The following is a 23,072-nucleotide window of genomic DNA, read 5'->3' as shown; positions in this document are numbered from 1 at the left end:
CCAGTCATGGTATGAAAGGTTTCCATATGGTTGCTCAGAACAGCTATGCGGTGAGCAAGGGTATGAATGGGTTTAATGTCCCAACACAGAATAGATATGAAGCGTTCTTGGGCTTGGAGGCGTGTGATTGACGTGAGGAGTCCGGGGGCCAGAGTAATGTATGCATACCTGTGGCGGGTCACACAGAGGTAACCCAGTCCAAAACATACAAAAATAATGTCATTTGTTGGAGCATCGCGGTCTGGCTACCAAGATGTCAGATGGTACCTGGATCAAGTATATTAAACAATTCCAGATCATTTGTCTACAAGAGACTTGGTTAGTGGAGCGCGATCTTTTCATTGAAGGGTATAAGGCTTTTTACGTACCTGCAACAGCAGCCAGTAGGGGTAGACCAAGGGGGGTATGGTCACGTTTATTTCTGTAGCCTTGTCTTGTACAATACGCAGAGTTGTAACAGGTAATTCTGGCATTCTAGGCTTAGTCTTAGCTGGAGAAAACTGTTTAGCTGGTCTGGTCAACTTTTATAATTTTGCAAATGTATGCACAGCTCCAAGTCAACTTAAAGTTTTAAATGACTTTATTAGTATTTCAATGAAGGAATGTTTACATAATTTAATGTATAAATCAATATGGACTAGCTAGTTTAGGGGGGGAAGTATTATAAATGACTCAGGTACGTCAGACAATAATAGATAAGGAAAAAAGCACTGTTTTCCTTATAAAGCCCTCACCCACTGACCTAGTCGGTGGCATGCTTCATCATCGGGCCCACCACAGTGGCACCGAATGTGCCCCGGGTATGCTACAACGCCAGGTGACTGCGGAGCTGGTATATTGCTGAGTGTGCAGTGAAGGGGTGAGTTAAGTGAAGATTAAAAAGCTATACAGGAGGTCCCAGCACCCGAGGGTTAACAATTTTTAATAAAACTGGGCCTCTGTTAGCAGGTTAGAAAGGCAAAAGGACGTTAAAGGAGTGTTATGATGACCTCCGGCGTCCAGTGTGGTCTACATGTTTCAGCCAGTGCCTTTTAATTCTAAGCTGGCTTTCCTCAGGACCAAAGAGAAATGTGAAAAAGTGCAAACTTATAATAAACTTAACTTAAGTGTGTGTCTTATTTTGACTATGTGTTGCGCACGCTAAGGCGCTATAACTGTTAGAGGGGGATTCCCTCAAGCTTTTTCTGTTATTTCTCAGTAAAAAGCCTCATGGGTCGCCTGGCAGAGAAAGAGACCGAGTAGTTCGGTCTGGTTCCTCCTTGGACCTATTCGTCCTTCCGCGGCGGATATCGGCGGATATCTTAGTATATGGTTTGGTCCCCCCCTGGGGCCCACAGTGCCGGCGATACTGGAACGTACTAGATAGTGTTATATGATAAATACATATTTTTATAAATACTTTGTGTGGTTCTTTTTCATTTAATCTATACTATAAGATTGCAGTCTGGTAAAACAAGCTGCTTTACAATCCTTCAAGACTAAGTCTGGAGGCTGCTCTCCACCACTACCACTTGGCTAGCTTTCTCAGGTTGTCTTAGACCTCTTAAATCACCATAAGGGTTGTCAGGGCTGGTGTAAGGTGCCCATTTACAATAGTGGACATCATATACCAGGCCAGATTATCACTGCAGTCTTTTCTAATAATCCCTCAGAACTTGCCCTTGACTAAAAAGGCCCACGTTCTCCAGGAAAAAAGGGACACTCACTGTAATGATTTCAGTGTTTCATTGGGAACTTTCCCTGTGAAAAGCTGCCAAAATGTGGAACGTAAGGCTGATTGAGGAGGGTGAAATACCCTTCTCAAGCAATAGCCACAATCCCTGTCAGAGTGAACCACAAAAGTCACTAAATTAACACATGCTTAACCATCTGATAGCTTGGCACAAAAGCAGTCAGGCTTAACTTAGAGGCAACAGGTCATGTATTTATGCAGCACTCAAACAGTAATAAAGTGAAAACACAACACAAGAAAAATCCCACACCAGTTTAGAAAAATAGAGTAAAATGTAATAAATGATTTGAGCTCATAAAGACAACAATCTGTAGAACCAGAGATATGCAATTTCAAAGATTTAGGTAAGCATAGCACCTAAAAGCATAAAGCGCTACTCGTGGTCATGTGGCATGCTAGACCGGGGAAGGTCACAAGATCAGGCTGACCGCGATGGAGCAGGGGCCAGATACAAGGACCAAGTTAGTCCAGCTGAAAACGTTACCTTCTGAAATTCCAGCACGAAGAGTCAAGTTTACCATGGAGGAGACTGCGAGGAGAGCATGGCGGATGGTTGTTGCTCTACAGTAAAGAGCAAACAAGGCACCGTGGATGGTCATCGTTGTAGCATGAAGATCCTGTCCGATATTACAGATGGTTGTTGCTGGAGCTTTGCGTTGGCGGCCACCATAGCCTGTCTTTGCTGTAGCACGAAGTGCAGATTTCATGTTGGCAAGCTTAAAAGAGAAGGGCAGTCCTCTGGTAGCAGCAGGGCTGTTCTATGAGGTACAAAGCAGGCCTCAAGCAGCGGGGCAGTCCTTCTGGGGGCCAGGAGAAAACTGAAGAGTTGGCCTGAGGGTCCAAAATGTATACCCGTGCTAGCCTTTGAAGTGGGAGAAACTTCTGGACTTCCCCTCACATCTGGTTTTGGAATTTCATTCCTCCCTTCACCAGTCTCCAAGAGGGGTAGGGTGACAAAAGACTGGTTTCAAGTTCTTTGTGACTGTGCTGAGGTGGTCCTTTGATATGTAAGTGGGGCAGGGAACAGCTCGGCCTATCCCATTCTGGCAGCCCCTTTCTCGCACTGTCTGGGAAGACTAAACAAAGGCCATCTACCCCCACTGATCTGATCCAGCACCAAGGCTGCATGCCCCAAATGGTTAGGACAAGAAAATGCCAACTTTCTAAAGTGGCATTTTCAGAATTGTGACTTAAAATCTGACTTTACAATTAAAGAGGATTAGCATTTTAAAATACAATTCTTTTCAGACCAACTTGACAGTTTTACCTGTTTCCAATCAAATATTAGCACTTATTAAATATAACAAGGTAATCCAATTTTAACCTATCGGAGACGTAGGCCTCACAGTAGTGAAAAACAAAGTTGTGAGTTTTTCACTACCAGGATATGTAAAACTTAAATGTTCAGGTCCAACCTTTTAAATGCACAGCCCCTTGCCATATTAGCTGTTTAGGGTCTGCTTTATATTTATTAAAAAGAGAGGTTCAGCCTGGCAAATGGTTTGTTTTGGCAGGTAAAATCTGCAGTTTAGAGCTGTACACTGACTGCAATGGAATCACTTTAACACTGGTTGGAAGTAGAACACAAAGCCAGCTGTGCCCGTCCAAAAGCTATATGCGGCTATAGCACTTAAGCACCAGGCATGACCAGTGACCACACTACATGTGCCATGGCCCAGCAGGCCCTCAGATCACTATGGTTGTGGATACGGTGCGTATGTAGGCAATTGCCAGCAGCCAGACTTTACTCTCCATGGCCTTGTCCAGTGGCTCTTGGATTAGGAATATTGATCACAGGCTTGGCAGTTTGCCAGGCTCTGTGGACATAGACCACTGTGCATAACCAAAGTAGCCTCTGGCATCTGTATCATTTCCCCTGCAGTACATGTCTGAGTGGAAACCCACTCTCTGTGCATAAAGGCTATCAGACACCGTTGTCTGGCCACATGACCCTATCCTTAGCCATGGGCCTGGCAGAAGTTCCTCTTTATACTGCTTGGTATGACCAAAGGTTTTGCCTAGTCGAGCGAGCTCCAGTGGATTACCTTAGTAACAGTGTCGATGATGTCAATGACGATGTGATATGTGATTATATTAGTGCTGTTATGTTATGTTAACAGACATTTATAAAGCGCGCATACACTAGGGTTTCATGGCGCTGAAAACTGAAGCTAATACGGTCGAGATCCTAAGCATGAACCTTGTTTTACTGGCCGTGGGCTTGTTTGAATAGCCATGTCTTCAAAGACTTTCTAAAGCTGAGGAGGTTATTACAGTCTCTAGTTAATTGTTTCTGCTGCACCATCTATGACGTCATGAGCAGTTATCTGGTGCATTGTTACAGGTACAGAATGTTTGATAAATTGTGAGCTTCAATTATTTTAGAGCGTGTATTATAGCCACTGCATGCCTTCAAATGAAGTTTTCAGTGAATGTCTGTGATTTTGCGGATCAGTACTGGAACCTCTTGGTAAATACCTGGATTCGATCATTAAGGAATTCGTACCTGTCACAGACACATACATACGTGACACGATGGATCTGATTAACACCATAGAAGACCAACCTTTTGATCAAGAGTCCCAGCTACTAGCCAGTATGGACATCGAGTCCCTTTATACTAATATCCCCCATCAAGAAGGACTCGAGGTCATCAAAAACCTTTTAACTTCCAGACCACAACTCACTCAGATCCCCTCTGACTTCATCATGGATCTCCTACGAGTTGCCCTACAGAATAACTATTTCATGTACAAGAACATCTTCTACCTACAAGTGAAAGGAGTATCTATGGGCGCTTGCTTCGCACCAAACTTTGCTATTTTATTTGTTCACGAGATGGAAAAATCTTTGATCCTCAATTCCATCAATCTGTACCGGCCCCAAATCCATCTGTGGCGCCGGTACATAGATGATATTCTATTAATTTGGAACGGAACATCAGACACTCTTGTACTTTTTGTTGACTGGTTGAATACTGCACAGGAACATTTAAAATTCACCAGTGAATGGACCAAGAATGACCTACCATTCCTTGATGTCACCATTCATGCTGAAGACGGCGTCCTGGGTACACTGCTTTTTCGAAAACCCACGGAACGCAATACCCTTTTGCATTACTCAAGCTACCACCCCAGAGGCTTACGAGACGGCCTACCCTACGGCCAGTTCCTAAGGATTCGCCGCAACTGCAAATGGCGTAAAGACTACTTTAGTGAGGCAGACATACTGGTTACCAAATTAACCAGCAGAGGCTACCCCAGATGCCTTGTCACCAAAGCCAAGAAACGAGCCTGGTACAATCATCGCGAGGATCTACTGGTTCCCAACATCAACAAGAAGACCATGACCCGAATTCCCTTCGTGTCAGTATACAGCCCGGACAGCAACAAAGTGTCCAAAATAATCAAGAAAAATTGGCCCATTTTACGCTCTGAAGAACAATTTCGGGAACCACCCCTTTTTTCCTACCAGAGGGGCAACAACATCGCCAACCATCTGGTACGAGCGATCACGTGGCCCTCCACTTCAACCCAAAGACACACCATCACCGCTGCTTGGGGGATGGATCCAGTACTTGGACACTTCAAATGTCAATCCTGCAGTGTGTGCGAGTTGACTGCAAATACTAAAGAATTCCTTTTTAATGGGCAAACCCATCAACTCACACACCACTCTAACTGCAAAACCCAGAATGTCATCTATGCCATCCGGTGTCCGTGTGATCTCCTCTACATTGACCAAACCACCCAAATGGTCAAGCAACGGATAATCCAACACAAAAGCAGGATAAATTGCAAGGTACTAACAGCTCCCCTAGTTGCACACTTTTTGGAGAAATCACATGCGGACACAGATCTAAGATGGACGGTCATTGAAAAACCCACACTACCCATCAGAGGTGGGAACATGACCGCCCTCCTCAACAGAGCGGAATGTAAATGGATTTCACGAGTGGACTCAGTCAACCATGGGCTGAACACTTTTGATGAGTGGAACAATACTATTACTGTCTGAAGTGCATCCCCAGTCCTTGGTCCCCTGTAAATCCCCATGTCCACTGCTAATTGCCTTGCTTTAGCCTATCTCGCCTCTGACTACGCATACTAAGGTATACCACACCAATTGTAATTTTAATCTTGCAAGCCCACCCCGGACTTACACAGTATGATGATGCCAACCTAGGTCCAGCATCGTTGTTGACCTTGTCTTCCCTTACATCCTAGACTTGATGCCTCATATAGTAGGAACAATTGTACCTTTACTTACATTGCTGAATACCGCTTTTTATTGTAATCATTAATGCACCTTGTCTGATGTACATAAGTATTAATGTCTGAATTTCCTAATTTTAGGATGTGTTTATATAATATTCATGCACTATTCTCTCTGTGTTCGAGGGTGCTGAAGAACACCTTACCCTCCTAACTCCCTGACCCGGGCGCCTCGCCTTTGACTATGACCTGCCCCGACCCGTGTCTATTAGCTCTTAAACCCGGCATTGACGCACACCCTGGTCTGTTCCTGTTTCTGTGGTTGCCACCACAACCTACAGTCACACCCCCCGCTCCGCCTCTGCCCAGAGAGTGCGCGCGGCTTGCTCTTCCTGTTTGTGCAGGTTGCTACCGCAACCGACAGTCACACCCCTAACCCCGCCCCTTTCCACAGTGCGCGCGCAGTGCCTCCTCGCTCACCCCGCCCCCTTCCCCCAGCTATTTTCCAAAGCGCTGCCACCGGACCGCGCTCAGCTCCCGCCTTCATTGCCAGAAGCTGCCCTTCGCGTTAGCCGACCCGACGTCCTGATTCATTCAGGTAAGCCACTCGCACACCTTGTGCGACCCCCCTTTTTGACTCGGCTAGCCTTGCGGCACCCGGATTTTTAATCATCACTGCCCCTTTACCTTTTCTCAGACGCCGATCACCCCCGCTGCCTCAAGCCCTCCAAATCGCTACTCAGGTAATTATTGGTTACCCATTGGGGATATGCTTTCTCACTCCTTTGCCCCACCTTTTTCTAATTAAAGCTTCCCTCTCCGTGCAGCATTGGATCTTACACACCAGCCCCTCCATCCGTATGAAATTGCCATTGGCGGACATGTAAGTTAACTACCCTTACCAGCATGTTGTTTACCCTGGCGACAGTTAACTGCCACACGCTCTTACAGACTTATATACAGCCCCTGCGCCTGTCCATCAGCGCCAGGCCCGGCCTGTAATTCAAACCGTCTGCCACCTTCAAGAGACCCTAGCTAGTTTCACTGTTTATTTGCCAGTTACCTGCATGACACCTGCATTTCTAGTTGTCTGCTACCTTCAGACACCTCAGCTAGCTCCGTAGTTACTTGCCTGTTACCTGCATGCCGCCTGCGCTTATCTTACGCACAGGGTCACCCCCCCCTCTCCCAGCAGCTTCCCAATTGCGAGCCACTAGTGCGCCCTTAATTAAATACGGCCACCTCCACCCCCACTGATCAGCCCTTCTCTTACCCTACAGCACTGTTCCCTCGACAACCCAGTCCTGATGACGATCCCGACTGACGGGGATCGAAACGCCGTCGACCACACAGCTTAATTTTATGGCGCCCTACTTGTTTTGTACTCCTGGAAATTGACTCATTCTTGTTTTAAGTGATTACAACTTGATCCCTGGAGCCATTACTCTGTATATTTCACCTATTGTCACTACGCGCCGACCACGCTGTTTCACCCCAGCACTTGCACTACCACCACTATTCACTGTATATATTCATGTATATATCACCCTCACCAAGTGCCACCGGGTTGTCACCCCATTTGATGTGTACAGTGCTGTTTAACTGTATAACTTTGCAACAGACCCGCCTTGCTCTTAAAGTGGTGAATAATACCCGCCTTTTTTTCAAAAACTGCAGTGACTCCTTAATTTCTTTCTTTTGTAATGCATATTGCATACACCTATTGAAATTGTCTTCCAATTGATACCTGTTGGGAATTGTTCTTATTTACTGTGATTTTCTAAAGCACTGGGAGAAAGCCGACTCCCACTTAGAGCCTGCAGGACAAGTTGTCAGTTTTAAATGTTCAAAAAAGTCGGATCAAAAAAACATTACACCCTTTTCATTTTTTCCGTGATTTATAATTTTGCTCCCTTCAGATCTGGGTGAACTCACCTGCGTATGAATTTGCTCTCGAGATGCTGAAATGCAACTGTGATTCCTTAACAAACGGCAGTCGGTTGTGCACTGTGAGGTTGTTTACACGAATGACACAACGATCTCCTCAGCCAGGCTGCTAAAGTTAGCTGGTCCTCAAAAAGTTTCACAAGAGTTGCGCAAATGTGGAATCAGCAGAAGGTGTAAAGACGCGGCACTGTCGCAGCTTGTGGGAGGGGTGAATGTGTGCACAAGGACTAAGGGATGACAACCGCACACATGAAGGCGTCATCCAGCATTCGTGATTCATCCGACACTGGATTTGGGCGTTAATCGGATTATACCAACACGCCAACCACCTGCAGCTTTGTTTGCTCACTCACGCTGCTTGCCAACAGGACACATGCGTCCTGTCCTGTGCCACAGACAACGAGTCACAAGAACCTGCTTTCATCCAGAGCTCGCTGCAGAAGGCAATAAACGAGAAACAATGGTTTTAGCGCTGTATCCTGTCCTTACATTGTGTTCGATAAACGCCACACGTCACTAGGTTAATGAAAACTAGCAGATGTCGCTCTTTGTGGGTCTGAAACCGATTTCCGCTTTTGTTTTCCTTCGTATCAACGTTTCTTTCAGTTTAAGTGTTGCGGCTGACCGCACCTCTCGTGCTGACACAGAAGCCGCACATTAGCAATGCTCTGTGCGCAATAAAAACACTTTTCAGGCTGCAGAAGGAATTAGATGAACTCTGCATGTGCCAAAGGAGAAATTAGAGAGGGAAACTGAGGCACGTGAAATACAAACCTGAGCCTCTTCCCGGATTTCCAGTGCAACTCACAATTTGCGGAGGTGGTAGCCTTTTCTTTGCTTGTAGTATTACCTACGGCAGCCTAAATGGGCCACATAACATGCCCAAATAATACCTGCTATCCGTCCCACCACTACCTCCAACAGCCCCTGGATTTAGGGTGCCCGGAGGCCTCCCTAATTCGAGGGGGCTGCCGTAATAGCAGGCATGCCCCATGGCAGTGGTAGATACCCAGTGCCTACAGGGCCACTTCCAATAGTCAATCAATCAATCAATCATGGAATTTGTATCGCGCACTTCTCACCCGGAAGGGTCTCAAGGCGCTAGGGGGAGGGGGTCTGCTACTGCTCGAACAGCCAGGTCTTGAGCTGTTTCCTGAAGGCGAGGTGGTCCTGGGTTAGCCGCAGGCGGACGGGCAAGGAGTTCCATGTCTTAGCCGCCAGGTAGGAGAAGGATCTTCCTCCGGCAGTGGCTCTCTGGATGCGAGGGACGACGGCGAGGGCGAGGTTCGCGGATCGTAGCAGGGGGGTGGGCGTGTAGAAGGTCAGGCGGTCGTTGAGGTACTTTGGGCCTAGGTCGTGGAGGGATTTGTGTGCGTGGGTGAGGAGTCTGAACGTGATCCTCTTGTTGACAGGGAGCCAGTGCAGGTCTCTCAGGTGGCTCGAGATGTGGCTGCGACGGGGGACGTCCAGGATGAGTCGGGCGGAGGCGTTCTGGATACGCTGAAGTCTTTTCTGTAGCTTGGCTGTTGTACCGGCGTAGAGGGTGTTTCCGTAGTCTAGTCTGCTGGTGACGAGGGCCTGGGTGACAGTCTTCCTGGTCTCGGTCGGGATCCATCGGAAGATCTTGCGGGGCATGCGGAGGTTGTGGAAGCAGGATGAGGAGACGGCGTTGACTTGTCTAGTCATCGAAAGGGAGGAGTCCAGGATGACGCCCAAGTTGCGTGCGTGGTACGTTGGCTTGGGTGCGGTGCCTAGGGCCGGGGGCCACCAGGAGTCGTCCCATGCGGAGGGCGACGGTCCCAGGATGAGGACTTCTGTCTTGTCCGTGTTCAACTTCAGGCGGCTGATGTTCATCCACTCGGCGCCGTCTTTCATCCCTTCGTGTAGGCTGGCTTTGGCGGTGTCGGGGTCTCTGGTGAGGGAGAGAATCAGCTGGGTGTCATCGGCGTAGGAAATGACGTTGAGGTTGTGTTGGCGTGCGACGGCAGCGAGGGATTTCATGTAGATGTTGAAGAGAGTAGGGCTGAGCGACGATCCTTGCGGGACGCCGCAGATGACTTTGGTGGCCTCAAATCGGAACGGGGGGAGGCGTACTCTCTGTGTTCTGCCGGAAAGGTATGAGATGATCCATTCCAGAGCCTTCCCCTGGATGCCGGTGTCGTTGAGGCGTTGGACTAGGGTGTGGTGGCAGACAGTGTCAAATGCTGCGGAGAGGTCAAGGAGGATGAGTGCCGCTGTTTCACCGTTGTCGAGCAGGGCTCGGATGTCGTCGGTGGCTGCGATGAGGACGGTCTCGGTGCTGTGGTTGGCTCTGAATCCGGACTGCGATGGGTCGAGGGATCCGTTCGTCTCGAGGAAGGCGGCCAGTTGCTTGTTGACGATCTTCTCGATGACTTTGGCAGGGAAGGGAAGGAGCGAGATGGGGCGGAAGTTCTTGAGGTTGGTCGGGTCCGCTGTTGGTTTCTTCAGTAGTGCGCTGAGCTCGGCGTGCTTCCAGCTCTCCGGGAAGGTGGCTGTGTCGAAGGAGGTGTTGATGATGTCTCGGAGGTGGGGAGCGATGGTAGAGGCGGCCTTGTTGAAGACATGGTGGGGGCATGGGTCGGTCGGAGATCCGGAGTGGATGGTGTTCATCATGCGTGTCGTGTCTTCGGGGGTCACTTTGGTCCATGTCCGGAGGATGGAGGCGGGGTGTGTAGGTTCGGTCGATGGGTGCGGGGGTGGAACGCCGAAGCTGTTGTGGATGTCAGTGATCTTGCGGTGGAAGTACGAGGCCAGGGAGTCGCAGAGGTCCTGCGAGGGAGTGATGTCGTTGTTGCCGGTGCTGGGGTTGGAGAACTCCTTGACGATGTTGAAGAGCTCCTTGCTGTCATGGGCGTTCTTGTCCAGTCGTTCCTTCAGAGATTTCTTCTTGGTGGTGCGGATGAGCTGGTGATGTCTGCGGGTGGCGAGTTTGAGGGCGGTCATGTTGTCGGTGGTCTTGTCGAGGAGCCAGGCCTTCTCAAGGGTGCGGCAGGCCTCTTGGAGTCCTTGAGTTCGTTGGTGAACCAGGGGGCCTTCTTGCTTCTGGGCCTGGTGAGTGGGTTCTTCAGTGGGGCGAGGTCGTCGGCACAGGAGGTCAGCCATTGCGTGAGGTCGAGGGCTGCTGTGTTAGGGTCCGTTGTCCTGATAGGTGGGTTCTGGCTGAGGGAGGTGGTGAGCTGGTCGACGGTGATCTTGCTCCAGTTTCTGTGGGGAACCTGCTTCGGGTGGTGGTGGACCGTGTTCTTTTTGAAGCTGAAGTGGACGCAGCTGTGGTCAGTCCAGTGGAGACGGTGCAGTGGCTGAAGGTGACGTACTTGCTGGATGAGAAGAGAGGGTCGAGCGTGTGGCCGGCGTAGTGGGTGGGGGAGTAGACCAGTTGCTTGAGTCCGAGGTTGGCGAAGTTGTCCAGCAGGGCGGTGGTGTTGCGATCGTTGTTGTTCTCCAGGTGGAAGCCCCACGCCCCCTTTAACTCGCGCACAAGTCTGAATTCCATTGAGGACACTGCTTCAAATGGGCAGGAATTAAAAGTATGCGCAGTTCTTTCATTTGAAGGGATAGCACCGGCACTTCTCAAGCACTGCTTCAATACTTTTAAGGGGAGAGTTCTTGCATTTCTCAGCAGCAAACAAGCACTTCTGCACAGATTGATGATCAAGAGCACTTCCTTTCATTTCTGTGTGACCAGGACACTTTTTGTGAGTTCCCGGAGAAGGTTTTGAAGTTGGTGTATTTGCTCATTACTTTTTGATGTGTAGAGTAAAATGATATCCTACTTGAGTAAAAAGAAATCTAATTCCCAATGAGAGTATTTTGAAGTGTTTTGGTAGGTTATGCCATGGAGCATTACTTTATGCTATGTCGCCGTATAGTACAAAGCAGTAGGCAACCTAGTTGAGACGGGTGTAACCAGACATGGACCTGAGCTCACTTTGTCACAAGACTCAAGTTGAAACTCACTGACGAGGTTTAAGTAGGAAACACCTGCTCTGGGGCTGCTTGCGTTTCACTCTGCAGGTGACATGGGTTGCCATTTCGGCTCGGAGTGTTCCTGGACCAAGACTGATATGCATATATCTGATCTCAGTCTAAAGTGGAGTAGCAGGCTAAAAAAGATGGTTTGGAATCCAAGCCCGAGTCATGGTCAGGGGGTGAGATTCTTCATGCGTTCCTTTCATCACTGTCCATTGTTGAGGTTTGTTGCGAATGATGCTATATTATAGTACATAATGACACAGATTTTTTCACTACAAGTGAACTCCTTGTCTCAAAAGGACCAGGAATCGTTGCTCAGGTGCGCTCAATGGGTTAATTGTACCCATTAGACCAACACCAACAACGTGTACGTCTTTCTTAAAGCTTTTCTTCAGTTTTAGCTGCCACAACACTAGAGTGCCTCAGACCATGTCACTGGTCTGGACTTATCTATCCCGTAATATTATAAACTGCCGCTTCCCATCATTTGTTTAGTTCAGACCAATGTAATGTGTTTATTTATCTAAAGTATTTCTATAGCAGCGGATAATTACGTGGCTGTTTCAAAAAACATAAATGTAAATGGTAGAATATCCCATGGGGACCATTAACCAGGGAAATAAAATCTAAAAAGATGCATTTTCGAAACTATTCAGAATGCAAGGGGGGTTAGTATTTAGCCAGATGTAGTCCAGGATGGAGTCCCACTGCTGTGGAGCGTGACAAAGGAAGGCCTGCTTAGATATTTCGAATTTCGTTTTCCATTGCCTGCCAATAAACCATAGTGTTTTTCTTGAGGTAAAATGAAGGCCTAGGTATATTGCTCTAAGAGTTATGCAGGCCAACTTGACTTCCACTCAGGCTTCACACTAACTGGAGCCATAGAGGCCTTCTTAGGATAGGAGAAAGAGAGACAGAATTCTCAGCATCATGATCTGTGACTAACTAGAAGCTGCATGCAAGATAGCAGAAGGAGGTGTGCCAGAAGATTGTGATAGGCCTGCCAGGATAGAATCACCTACGTCTTGATGCGTGAGAATGAGCACCTATACTGTAGATCTGAAGTCATTACAAGGGATATATTTGGTAGGAACCTGATTTAATTCTCTACACAACGTGACCATTTAAATGTGATTTTGACCTGAAATGAAGTCACAATTTTACACAAGTGACTAGAGATACATATATCCCAAAGTGGATGGAGTGGATGGCCTTTTTAGGGCTAATAGTGGATTGTCAGCAGCAATTTGGTTGTTGGAGGGCTTTTTTCTGTGTGAGATGACACCTGGTTGGTTAGCAAATCCTTGGAACGATTTCAGATTTGTTATGCTGGACATGCCTGACATCTGAAGACAAAGCTGAGTGTCAACAGCATATTGAAGAATGCAGATTTGTTTATCTTGAAGTGTTATAGCCACTGGCTCCACATACATGTTTAATAGATGAAGGGAGATAATAGAACCTTATGAAACTGAATTTTTCACATAGAGTGGGTTTGATGTGAGTCAGCCGAATTTCACAATTTGGGATATTGAGGAAAGGAAAGATTTAATCCATTTCAGAACAGTTTACCTCATTCTAGAGATTATTGTCTGAAACACTGAGTCATGAGTGGTCAAGACTGCAGCCAAAAGGCGCCTACGTACAAGTAGGCAAGTGTCTCCAGCATCCATTTTTTTCTGTATTATCTATTATCTGTAGTGTAGTAATTAAGAGACTGATATTCAGTTTGTTTGATCATGAAAGGAGTTTAGACATAACTTTGGGTCCAGGTTGATCGTCTTGACCAATCTTATGCTAAGGAGTGCCTGGATTTTTCAGCAAGCTCTGAATGGATTACACTATCCTTGCAAAGAAGTTGACAAGGTTTTGGGATCTTGGGATTTTGTGTGTAAAACAGATTTTGTACATTGTTTTATTGTGTGGGCCAGAGTTCTAGGACAACTTGGAGTATTTTTGTAGTTTAATTTAGTCCACAGGATGACAGATTTGTGTCTTTTCATTTGTTCTTACAGGCTATCAACCAGAGGCGCAACTAGAGCCACATTTCGGGGGGGAGGAGGGGGTTACTAAAATTGTTGGGGGGGATGATTCTTCCAGCAACATGCAGAGTGGAGATGCAGGGGCTCTAAGAAGGGGTGAAAACACAACAAAGCCTCGTTAGCAAGTAAATCGTCCTTTAAAGACCTGTAAAGTACTTGGATGTGGCTGTGTGTGTGCCCGGAAAGCTGTCTCAGCCTGGGCTGACACACACAACGGGAGAGGGGGGGCTGAAGCCCTTTGAGCCCAATGGGCATTGCGTGCCTGCTATGAACGACTTATACATTTTGATTTTCTGCTGATCATGTCAAGTTTTTTTGTTGCTCTTTCGCTTTCATTGGGACCTCTGGAGTACCAGAGTGCAGCTTGGCTTGTCAGGTTTCCAGGTCAATCAAACAAACTCTACACCTCCAAAAATATGAATTTTAACTTGTAATCCAGAGAAGCAAAAAAGTACACTGAAATACATGGTCCAAAAATGAGCTGGGGTAGACCTGGTTCACTGATCTGTTTTGAGTCAGAAGGTGATTTGAGTGATGGGGCATATATGTGAAACCTCTTGTGCAACTAATATCAAAGTTCACTGTAAAGTGCACATAGATATTGAACTATAAGGAGTAAAACATTATCTAAAAGGTATGCTGTACACCATTGACATAAAAGGTGATTAAAATAGCACAGACCTTATCTGTTGTCTTGGTTTCATTTTAAGGAGAACCCAGGCACACTTGTCCATTCTTTTAGCCTTCCCAGTAATATGCCTTTGCCCCCTACTTCCTACTCTGCTCAGAGGTTGGTGAGTAGTTAAGTTGTTTATTGTCCTAATGCATTGAGAGGAGGATTTTTTCTCTAATACTCGCCATGGCAGATCCACTGCCTCTCTTGGGTCTGAATCAGACTGATATTTGTGGAAACGCAGTTGTAAACTCATGTATTCTAGAAATGGCCTCATAACTTCATTTTTCATGATGTCCTGTAGTGTGATTAGCTAGATAGTGGCCAGTAATAAGTCTGCATCTTCGTATCTGTCAAAACATTTCTTTAAAGAAAAGTTTTGGTGAAGTGTTTCACGAAGTTGAGAATGACTTCTCTGATGTCTGCACACGCTAGGTAAGAAATTGTTTCATGTTTAAGATTGGAAACAGAAAGTTTGATTTATTTAAAGGGTTGTATATATATGTCTTCTTCTCCAGTGGTTTGAAAGTAGCAAAAAAGATACTGTGAGAACTCTGGGAAGATTGTGATTGAGTCACAGATTTTTTTAAATTAGAAATACTCTAGTACGCCCCTGCGCTACTATTAGAACACAAACAGATGTTGTATGAAGAAGATCTGGTTAAGCAGTTCCTGAAATCTCTCGAGATTCTATTTTGCTTGGTAAAGAGCTCCATTGATGTCCTTGATAAAGTCATTCAATTTGACTCTCTTGATAGCTAATACTGTGTAACATTACAGAGGTCCATGTGATCACGGAACTAGTAACCCGTGTACACACATGCCTCCCAAACCATTGGAACGAGCACCGATGGCAAGAAGCCTGGTGACACAATAGTCTGATGAGCACCTGTTGCCCTCTTGTCACTTCCATGAGGCGAATCCTTTAATGCCATGGAGGTCTTTGTTTACCTAACTGAGCTTTTGACTTCTGGGTATAAATACATTTGTTTTTTTCTTGAGTATACATTTTAGTAGGTTTATTCCACAGTACTGGAATTGAGTTCCTACTGTGGTGGTCGAGATGATAGCAAACTTGTTGCTTTTAGCTATCTAGGCGGCTAAATCTTTTTTGTGTGTTACATAGTTACTCTGTGGAGGGTGCCCTTATTCCTTTTAGTTCCTTTTTGTTTGTGTACACAAAGGGGGAACCTGAGTTTGGCATATTTCATCCAATGCAGGGCTCTGCAGTCTAACTGTTGCGCTTAACTGCCATTGCGCCAAGCAAGTCACGGAACACCCTCCCCGGACCTCACCAGAATAAAACCTGCCATGCTCTAAGCCGCAATAGTGCCCAGCCGCTCGCAGTGTCCAAAGACGTACTGCCTGATAGTGCAATAAGCACACCGTCTTGTCAGAACTCCCCGCCTCAGGTAAGCTCCTGGCATGTTTGTAACAGATCCTTGTTAGGTGAAGTAGCCCTGTGTGCTGTGGCCTAGGCCTGTAGTTGAAATGGCTATAGTACCCACAGCATAGGTAAGTGAATCCCTAATGCGGCAGAAACACCAGTCCTATGTCAGGGTAAAGTATCTTGAGCTTCCTAATATACATTTGTAGAAACAAAAATACATTTATTTCAAATGTGTATTGATTCATTTAAATACATTTAATACAGTTCTTCCATATTGTTGCCTGTTTTCGCAACACATGCCTCACAATGGTGTAGGTCCAGCTTGGGCTTTTTGGAGGCAGTCGGCTGTAACTTTAAGTTATTTAGTCCGAGTACAGCAAGTATCACAAAATAAAGAAGCGGTCTGTTGGCGGGTCTAATGTGGTCTGTCTGCTATTTAATTGTATGGGGCTAACAGCTCCGTAATTCAATATACGGACGGACGCTTCGTTCACAAATGCATTGAATGACATTAACCTAATCTAGCTATAAATAACCGTTGCATAAGAATTAATATATGACTTAAAGTAGCCTGTCTTTTTCTAAGAGTAGTTTAAATGGCCTGAAGAATTGTCTTTTAATTTTTGTATGAATTATTTTTTGTCATACTGATCACTGGAGTGCATGTAATGACTTTGTTACAAATATACAGAATGACTCCATTTAATATATAAATCGTTTTTAATACAATTTGAGGAAAGCTATACATTAATTAGTCCAGCATGTCTTAAATATGCACATGTGATACCTAGAAAAGAATTGTAAACGGTAAAACAAAATCCGAGATCTTGACCTATACTTGCTAAACTTAAAGTTATCTTTTTATTTATTACTGTGCCGGGAGTTGTAACACTTCTCATTTACACTCTTCATTTTCCAGCAAGACTACAGGGTCACCCTACACTGTTTACTACTTTTTAGATTACAGCATGTGACTCAGAGCTGGCCTTTTTTCAGAGGGCGCCCTGGGTAAAACCACATTTTGCTCCCCCCTCCCTCTTGTCATCGTGAATTCTCTATGTATTGAAGTTTTAGGAGGAGGAAAGTGAGAGGGGCAAGATTGAGAAGCGCCTTGAAAAGAAAAACAATCAAATAAAAAGTATTTAATCTAACTTCTTTTGACCTAAGTCATATGGAGACTGCTGCAGAGAGCTCCTGCGCCCCTCTAAAAGTCTGTGCCCGGTGCGTGGGCCTAGTACGCACATCGCGTCCGGTTCTAGTGGGTAAGCAGGGTGGGCCAGGCCCACCCAAACACAACCTTTGCCCCCTCCCACCCAAGTCACAGCAGAAGAGGCCACAGAGTAGGGACCTGTTAAGTTCTTCCTCCATGTCCATGGCCAAAAGCTTTTATTTTTTTCAATTTGCTTACATTCATTATCACTCAAGGGTCATCAAGAAACCTCTAGAATACATTTTAAAGTGCATTGTTTTAATGGTAGCAGTTATGTGCTTATAGGGAGAACGATACCAGCATTTAATGATTTTCTATATTTTTTTACTGGCTGAGATATTAAAATATTGGTCATGCCGGTAAAAAGAAAACAGCCCTGTGCCACCCCTATCTCATGTCTGAAGCAAGCTGAAGTGGGATGGTGTGGGTTGGAGAGGGGACACGGATTTACCTGCCAATGATGCAGCAGGTGCAGTGGCACCAGGTCCCAGGGTTATGAACAGCCTTCCGCACCCCAATCACGTCTGTTTCTGTGTGGGATTTCTGAGAGTGTTATGTAGTTTAGCTTGTGTAAAATGCATGCAGTAATATTGTGTAGAATGGGGCATGCACTATACTATTCGGATGATGGGAGTTCATGTCTCATTGGATGAGCAGCCATAACGTGGAATTGCAATGCCCACTAGAATATATGTGTCTGTCTTTTTTCTGAAAAAACACACAAGCTGATGGACGGAACGTTGCACATTGGCTAAACATTCGCCCCCAGCCACAGATCTGGGTTTAATCCATCGTTATTTTGCTCACCAGGCCACCCCAGTTCAGACATGGCCTTATGCAAATCAGTCTTGACCCTGTGCCTCATGGGAACAGTCCAGCCCAAACTGCCAAACCATGTCTTCCCTGGACCGGAATCAAGCATCCTAGGAACGGTTTCTGGCTATCAGCCGTCATCAGCCAGGATAGCTTGAGTCCAGTGGCGTAGTGAGCAAGGGACCCACGTCTGGGCATACCCTTCCCACATAGGGCCAATAGCAAAACACACAAGGTGATGGACGGAATGTGGTAAAGTAAATAACGGTTTTATCTCAAGTAAGAAATTTTGCTGGGCATGGTTTATTCCCATCAGTGTGGCAGGGTTCTAAATGTGTGTATTTCATATTGTTATATATTATCACAGTATTTTGCAATTTCCCACGTTATAGTCAGGGCCATTGGAATCATGCAATTTTGAAGCTATGATGTTTTCTGCATAATTTGCGATTTGCCTTATTTGCCACATAATCTGATACACAATCTGTAAATGTAAAAAAAGATGTTTATAGCTCAAATAGATGAAACGTTGATCAAAATACTGCAATGCGTGTTGCAGCATAGCTGAAGTCCCTTCGCAAAAGCTGACTGGACACTTTTCTGCTGCTTATTGCTGTACTTGGTTAGTAGACTCGTACTACTTATATGCAACTTATGCCCAGATAGTGATAACAAGTGTCCCTGCCTCATAATTTCTGTGGTCCTGTTTAAAATGATCTGACTCTTCACATGTACTAGTAATGGTACTGATCAAAATTCAGTTAAATAAAGAGCTACCAAGAGTTATGCAATGTGGCATGATATATACACATGGTGGCATTAAGGCTAATTATCCAAGCTTACCTCAGAACAAAAAAAATAATTCCATAGGTATATTTTAAAAGTGATATCGCTAAACATTTACCACAAACAAAGTATCATTTCAAATAGATGGATAGTCTCTGCTACATCGCAACGCATGCTTTATACAGCTATGTTGAAAGCAAATATGTACAATTTTTAAGACAAAATTTCATCTGTTCTATTTGGTCACATTTCCTAAATAGTGTTTGGTTACTTTTTACATTTTACTGCATAGCACTAAGTTTGATATGGCTCACTGTTTCAGTGAGAGGTCGCACAACTGATGATTTGTGCACAGAGGGTACAGAGTGTGTGATCCTTCAAACTTTAGGACCCAAAACTGCATCACATAAAAAAAATACATACTGCTTGCCTCAAATAAGTTATTGTAATTTTATCGATATCATTTTGTACCCCCATCCAGTGTATAATGAATGCAAAACAAGCCACAATCATGCACCCATCACATGCATAAACACCATGCTTATATTCATACACACAACACATAAGCACACTCACACCAGGCTCAAACTAATACTGCACACAGAAACATCTACACCAGAGTAGCAATGGCAGACAAATGCGCATAAACACCACAGGCATACACATGCATACAATACTCACTCAAACTACACATGTACACATGCAGATCCCATATGCTAGAGATACACAAGCACAAAGTTTCACTATTCACAAACAGGACCTCAAAATCTGAAAGCCCAACAAACTCTCAGTTCTTGTATCTCCTTAGCTGAATCTCCCTAGAATATACTGATCACAGTGACCAATGAATGATGAATGAAGTCCAACGGCCTGGAATTAAACAATGAGAAGACTGAAGTTATTATCTTTGAGGTGAGCTATTCTCTGTGCGACTATACTGCTATCCAACTGAGCTAGGACCTACTCCCACCCCTATCACCCAAGCCTAAGGACCTCGTGATCGTCACCGACTGCAAACTCGACATGGCAACCCAAGTCAGTGCTGTCACCACCTCAAGCTTCCACACCCTGAAGACACATATCCCACCTCACCTCAAGGAGGAGTTACACAGGTGCCAATATTGCCATTTGTGGACTGGTGCATGATTATGCTGAAGCTTTTCCAGTACTTTATGAAATGTATGTATATGCAGTTGTTATAGGGATTGCAACTGCAGCCTGTGAGAGCACCCTTTCAACACTATCTTCTGTCCTCACATCTTTCTGTCACACAATTAGTGGAAAGAGAATTTTACCATGTAGTGCATGAGATGGAGCCCACAGCAAACCTATGTATTGCTGAGCTTATAAGTGAGTTTTCAAAGAACAACAGGGGCTGAATTACATATAGGGCGCACTGTCCCTGTTTGCATACCTTTAAACAGGTGCACTGGGCACAAACAGGGACAGTGCACCCTGTTAAAATTAATGCATTGTCCTCAGGACTGCCGAGAACCCGCTCTAGCCCTGGGGAAAGCATTTTCAGTAAAATATGGAATAGCTGTTTATAAGTATAGAAATCTTATCTTTCATAATGCAAATGGCATGCTGTCTGCAATTTAAAGAGGGAAGACAGATCCCCTTGCAGGCAGGTGAAGGTAGTTGCTGGCGATGTCTGGGAGGTGGTCCATGGTAGCCCCTTAGCACCCTCCAGAAGGCTGGTTTAAGGAGGTACACAGACTGTGCACCAAAATTTTGTTGCATATTGTCAGGGTGCATCCTGTGCCCACATCCAGGATATGGATGGGGGTTTGGGGGTGGGATGAAGTCAAAGTGATTCCCTTATTTGCATGAGACCACGCTCCCATGAAAATGAGGGAATGCGCTCTGAAGATAGCACTGGCTCTGCATGTTGGCCATCGCTATCAGTATCACAGAAGGTGCCACACAAGTAAGGGCGGTCGGAGGGGAGTGTGCAGAGATTTGCATACTCTCAGTGTTCCGCGGAGAATGCGGAGTCGGCAAATCTCTGCCTACTCTGCAGTGGAGCCGAGTTGGCCAGACCCCACCTCCAACCCCCCTATTAACAATGAAGTCTACATGAATAAAAGGCAATTAAAAAACACTCACCTGTACTGCGGCGTCCCAAGGCTGCCCTCCTCCTCTTCCTCGCCATCTGTGGGTGATCCTTGAGAATACTGCTCATACGCGGGCACGCGCACATGCACAATATTGCAAGAATTACCCAGACGACGAGGAAGAAGAGGAGGGCAGCCCGGGAACGCCGCAGTACAGGTGTTTTTAATTTAATTTTGCCAGGCATGAAAACTGCGCTCAGGTATCAAGAATAGTGCTTTATTTTGTTCCAAATGTGTTGCTGCTTTTTAAAACTTTTTTTATCAATGAAAGTAAAAGAATGACATGAAAATAAACAGTTACAAAGATCACAGTGTGCAAAGAAATAGGTTTTGGGCAAATTGCAAGGAGAAAATAGCCAATCTTCCTAGTGCAAAGATGCAGCAGCTTGGGTGGGATTACAGGGACTTCCTTGAACTTGAACTACTATTACAATGTGCTTGGTGTCCAGGTGCTTTTATTGAAGTGTGGCCTTTTGGAAATTATGAGCGTTGGGCCGGAGCAGTATAGACATTTGCTTTTACTCTGAAATAGCTCCCCCCATGCTCTGTATGATGGTTTGAATGAAAATATAATGTAAACTGACGCTTGCGGCTTACCTCCTGAATTGTGAAAAATTGGGCACACATTGGCCCACCTAAGCGCACCCTTGGCCCCTCCAGATACACATTCCTGGAACCGGGCATGACGCCCAAGCTGAAGGCCGACCCTGATGCGATTATCAAATGTAAGACCTTACTCGTCAGTTCACAACACGGCTGTTTTCTAAATGTTCAACATGCATCTTTGTTTTGTAGACATGTGGTTAAAGGGGTTGAAGTGATATTCATAAAACTGCCTGAAGGCAAACATTGAGAATGTAAGTTTGTGTGCCATCCCAAAGGTTGGTGAGGTTTACACCTTCCAATAATAACAATCTATTTACATACAGCTCGTGATTCACTGCCTCACTGATAGGGTGAATAGGTCACAGTCACTCCCTAGTTCCCATTTTTTTCCCAATGCTGCTCCTTGACCACGTGCCCTCTGTTGGCTATTGTCTGTTGTGTGTTTTTCTACCGCGCGCTGCTCTCTTGGTCACTTCATATTGGGTGCACCTGGTGCTTGTCCAGGCGCATCAATTTCACCATTTGGTAAAAGTTAAAAGGACGCTTCAGAAATACACTGAAGAAATGTATGTACTCCCCTTATTGACTTGCATTAAAGCAGATGGTGTTTTAAGAGGGGGGAAGCTAGAAAGTGTTGCCCTAAAATAAACGTGTCTTTCACTAGGAGTGATGGCATGCAGGTGTATAGGCGCGGCGTCACTCATGCCTCGGAATGTGTAGGCGGAAGGGGAGCGCTGCTCGGCACCTGTCTTTAAACAGGTATAACTGCTTCAGCCAGCAGTGCAGCACGGTACCCCGGGAACTCAACACAAGGACCCTCATTTGGGAATCATGGTGCAGAGACCCCAGGGAAGCGTATCCGAATAATAGTGACACGGCGCCTCAGGCCGAGGGAGGAAAGGGAAATCAGGAGAACCAATTCTAGAATGGGGCGGGGGAGGGTTGTTGCGTGAGTGTGAGTGTTACAGCCATAGATTGAGTTTCAACTGAATGCACTGTTTATCCTCACCAGCCATAGCAGCAGCAGGACTAGTGCTGGCACCCGTGGGCACCGCGGAGCTCCCCGAAGCCGCATCCTTTCTTTCGGGCGCTGTCACCGGGCGCGGGATCCTCCTCGCATCGCCCTTTCTCGTCCAAGCGTCGCTGTGAGCTCGAGTCAGCTCTAGGCGCCCCCAGCAGTGCCGACAGAGGGGAGTGCTGGCCGCCAGCCCGGTTACCTCAGTGGGAGGGAGAAGGCACGCCGCTCTGCCATCTTCTGCCCCGGCGACGACTTCGTACGTGGATTACCAGTGGCACTCAGGTCCTGTTTCCGGGCCGGCGTGGCCCCTCCCCCGGCGAGGTGGGGGAAGACGGAGAGTCTCGGGCTGTCCTGACCCTTTCATCCCCCTCGGCAGGTGCGCCCTAGCACAGCAGAGTCAAACAGGTGTTATGCATGTCACCATGATCAGATGTAGTCTGCTGAAGTGGGGTACACGCACCACTGACACTGAGAAAAAGCCCCTGAACGTTTCTTAAAAGATACACGTCCCGAAACCAGTGGTCGAAGTGG

General features: G+C 46.1%; 1 protein-coding gene across 1 annotated transcript in view; it reads right to left on the bottom strand.

Moving 5' to 3' along the window:
- The window catches only part of SEL1L3 (SEL1L family member 3), a 519,344-nt gene extending 496,488 nt beyond the window's left edge, over window positions 1–22,856 (bottom strand). The window contains exon 1 of the mRNA XM_086964007.1: window positions 22,533–22,856. Within this exon, the coding sequence (XP_086820133.1) occupies window positions 22,533–22,598 (66 nt within the window). The 5' untranslated portion in view covers window positions 22,599–22,856. The remainder of the gene's footprint in view (window positions 1–22,532) is intronic.
- Window positions 22,857–23,072: the final 216 nt, after the last annotated feature.

The sequence above is a fragment of the Lissotriton vulgaris genome, chromosome 3_2 (assembly GCF_964263255.1).
Source record: "Lissotriton vulgaris chromosome 3_2, aLisVul1.2, whole genome shotgun sequence".
Lineage (NCBI taxonomy): Eukaryota > Metazoa > Chordata > Amphibia > Caudata > Salamandridae > Lissotriton > Lissotriton vulgaris.
Note: the sequence above shows the minus strand (reverse complement) of the source record. Positions and strands in the feature narration are given on the sequence as shown.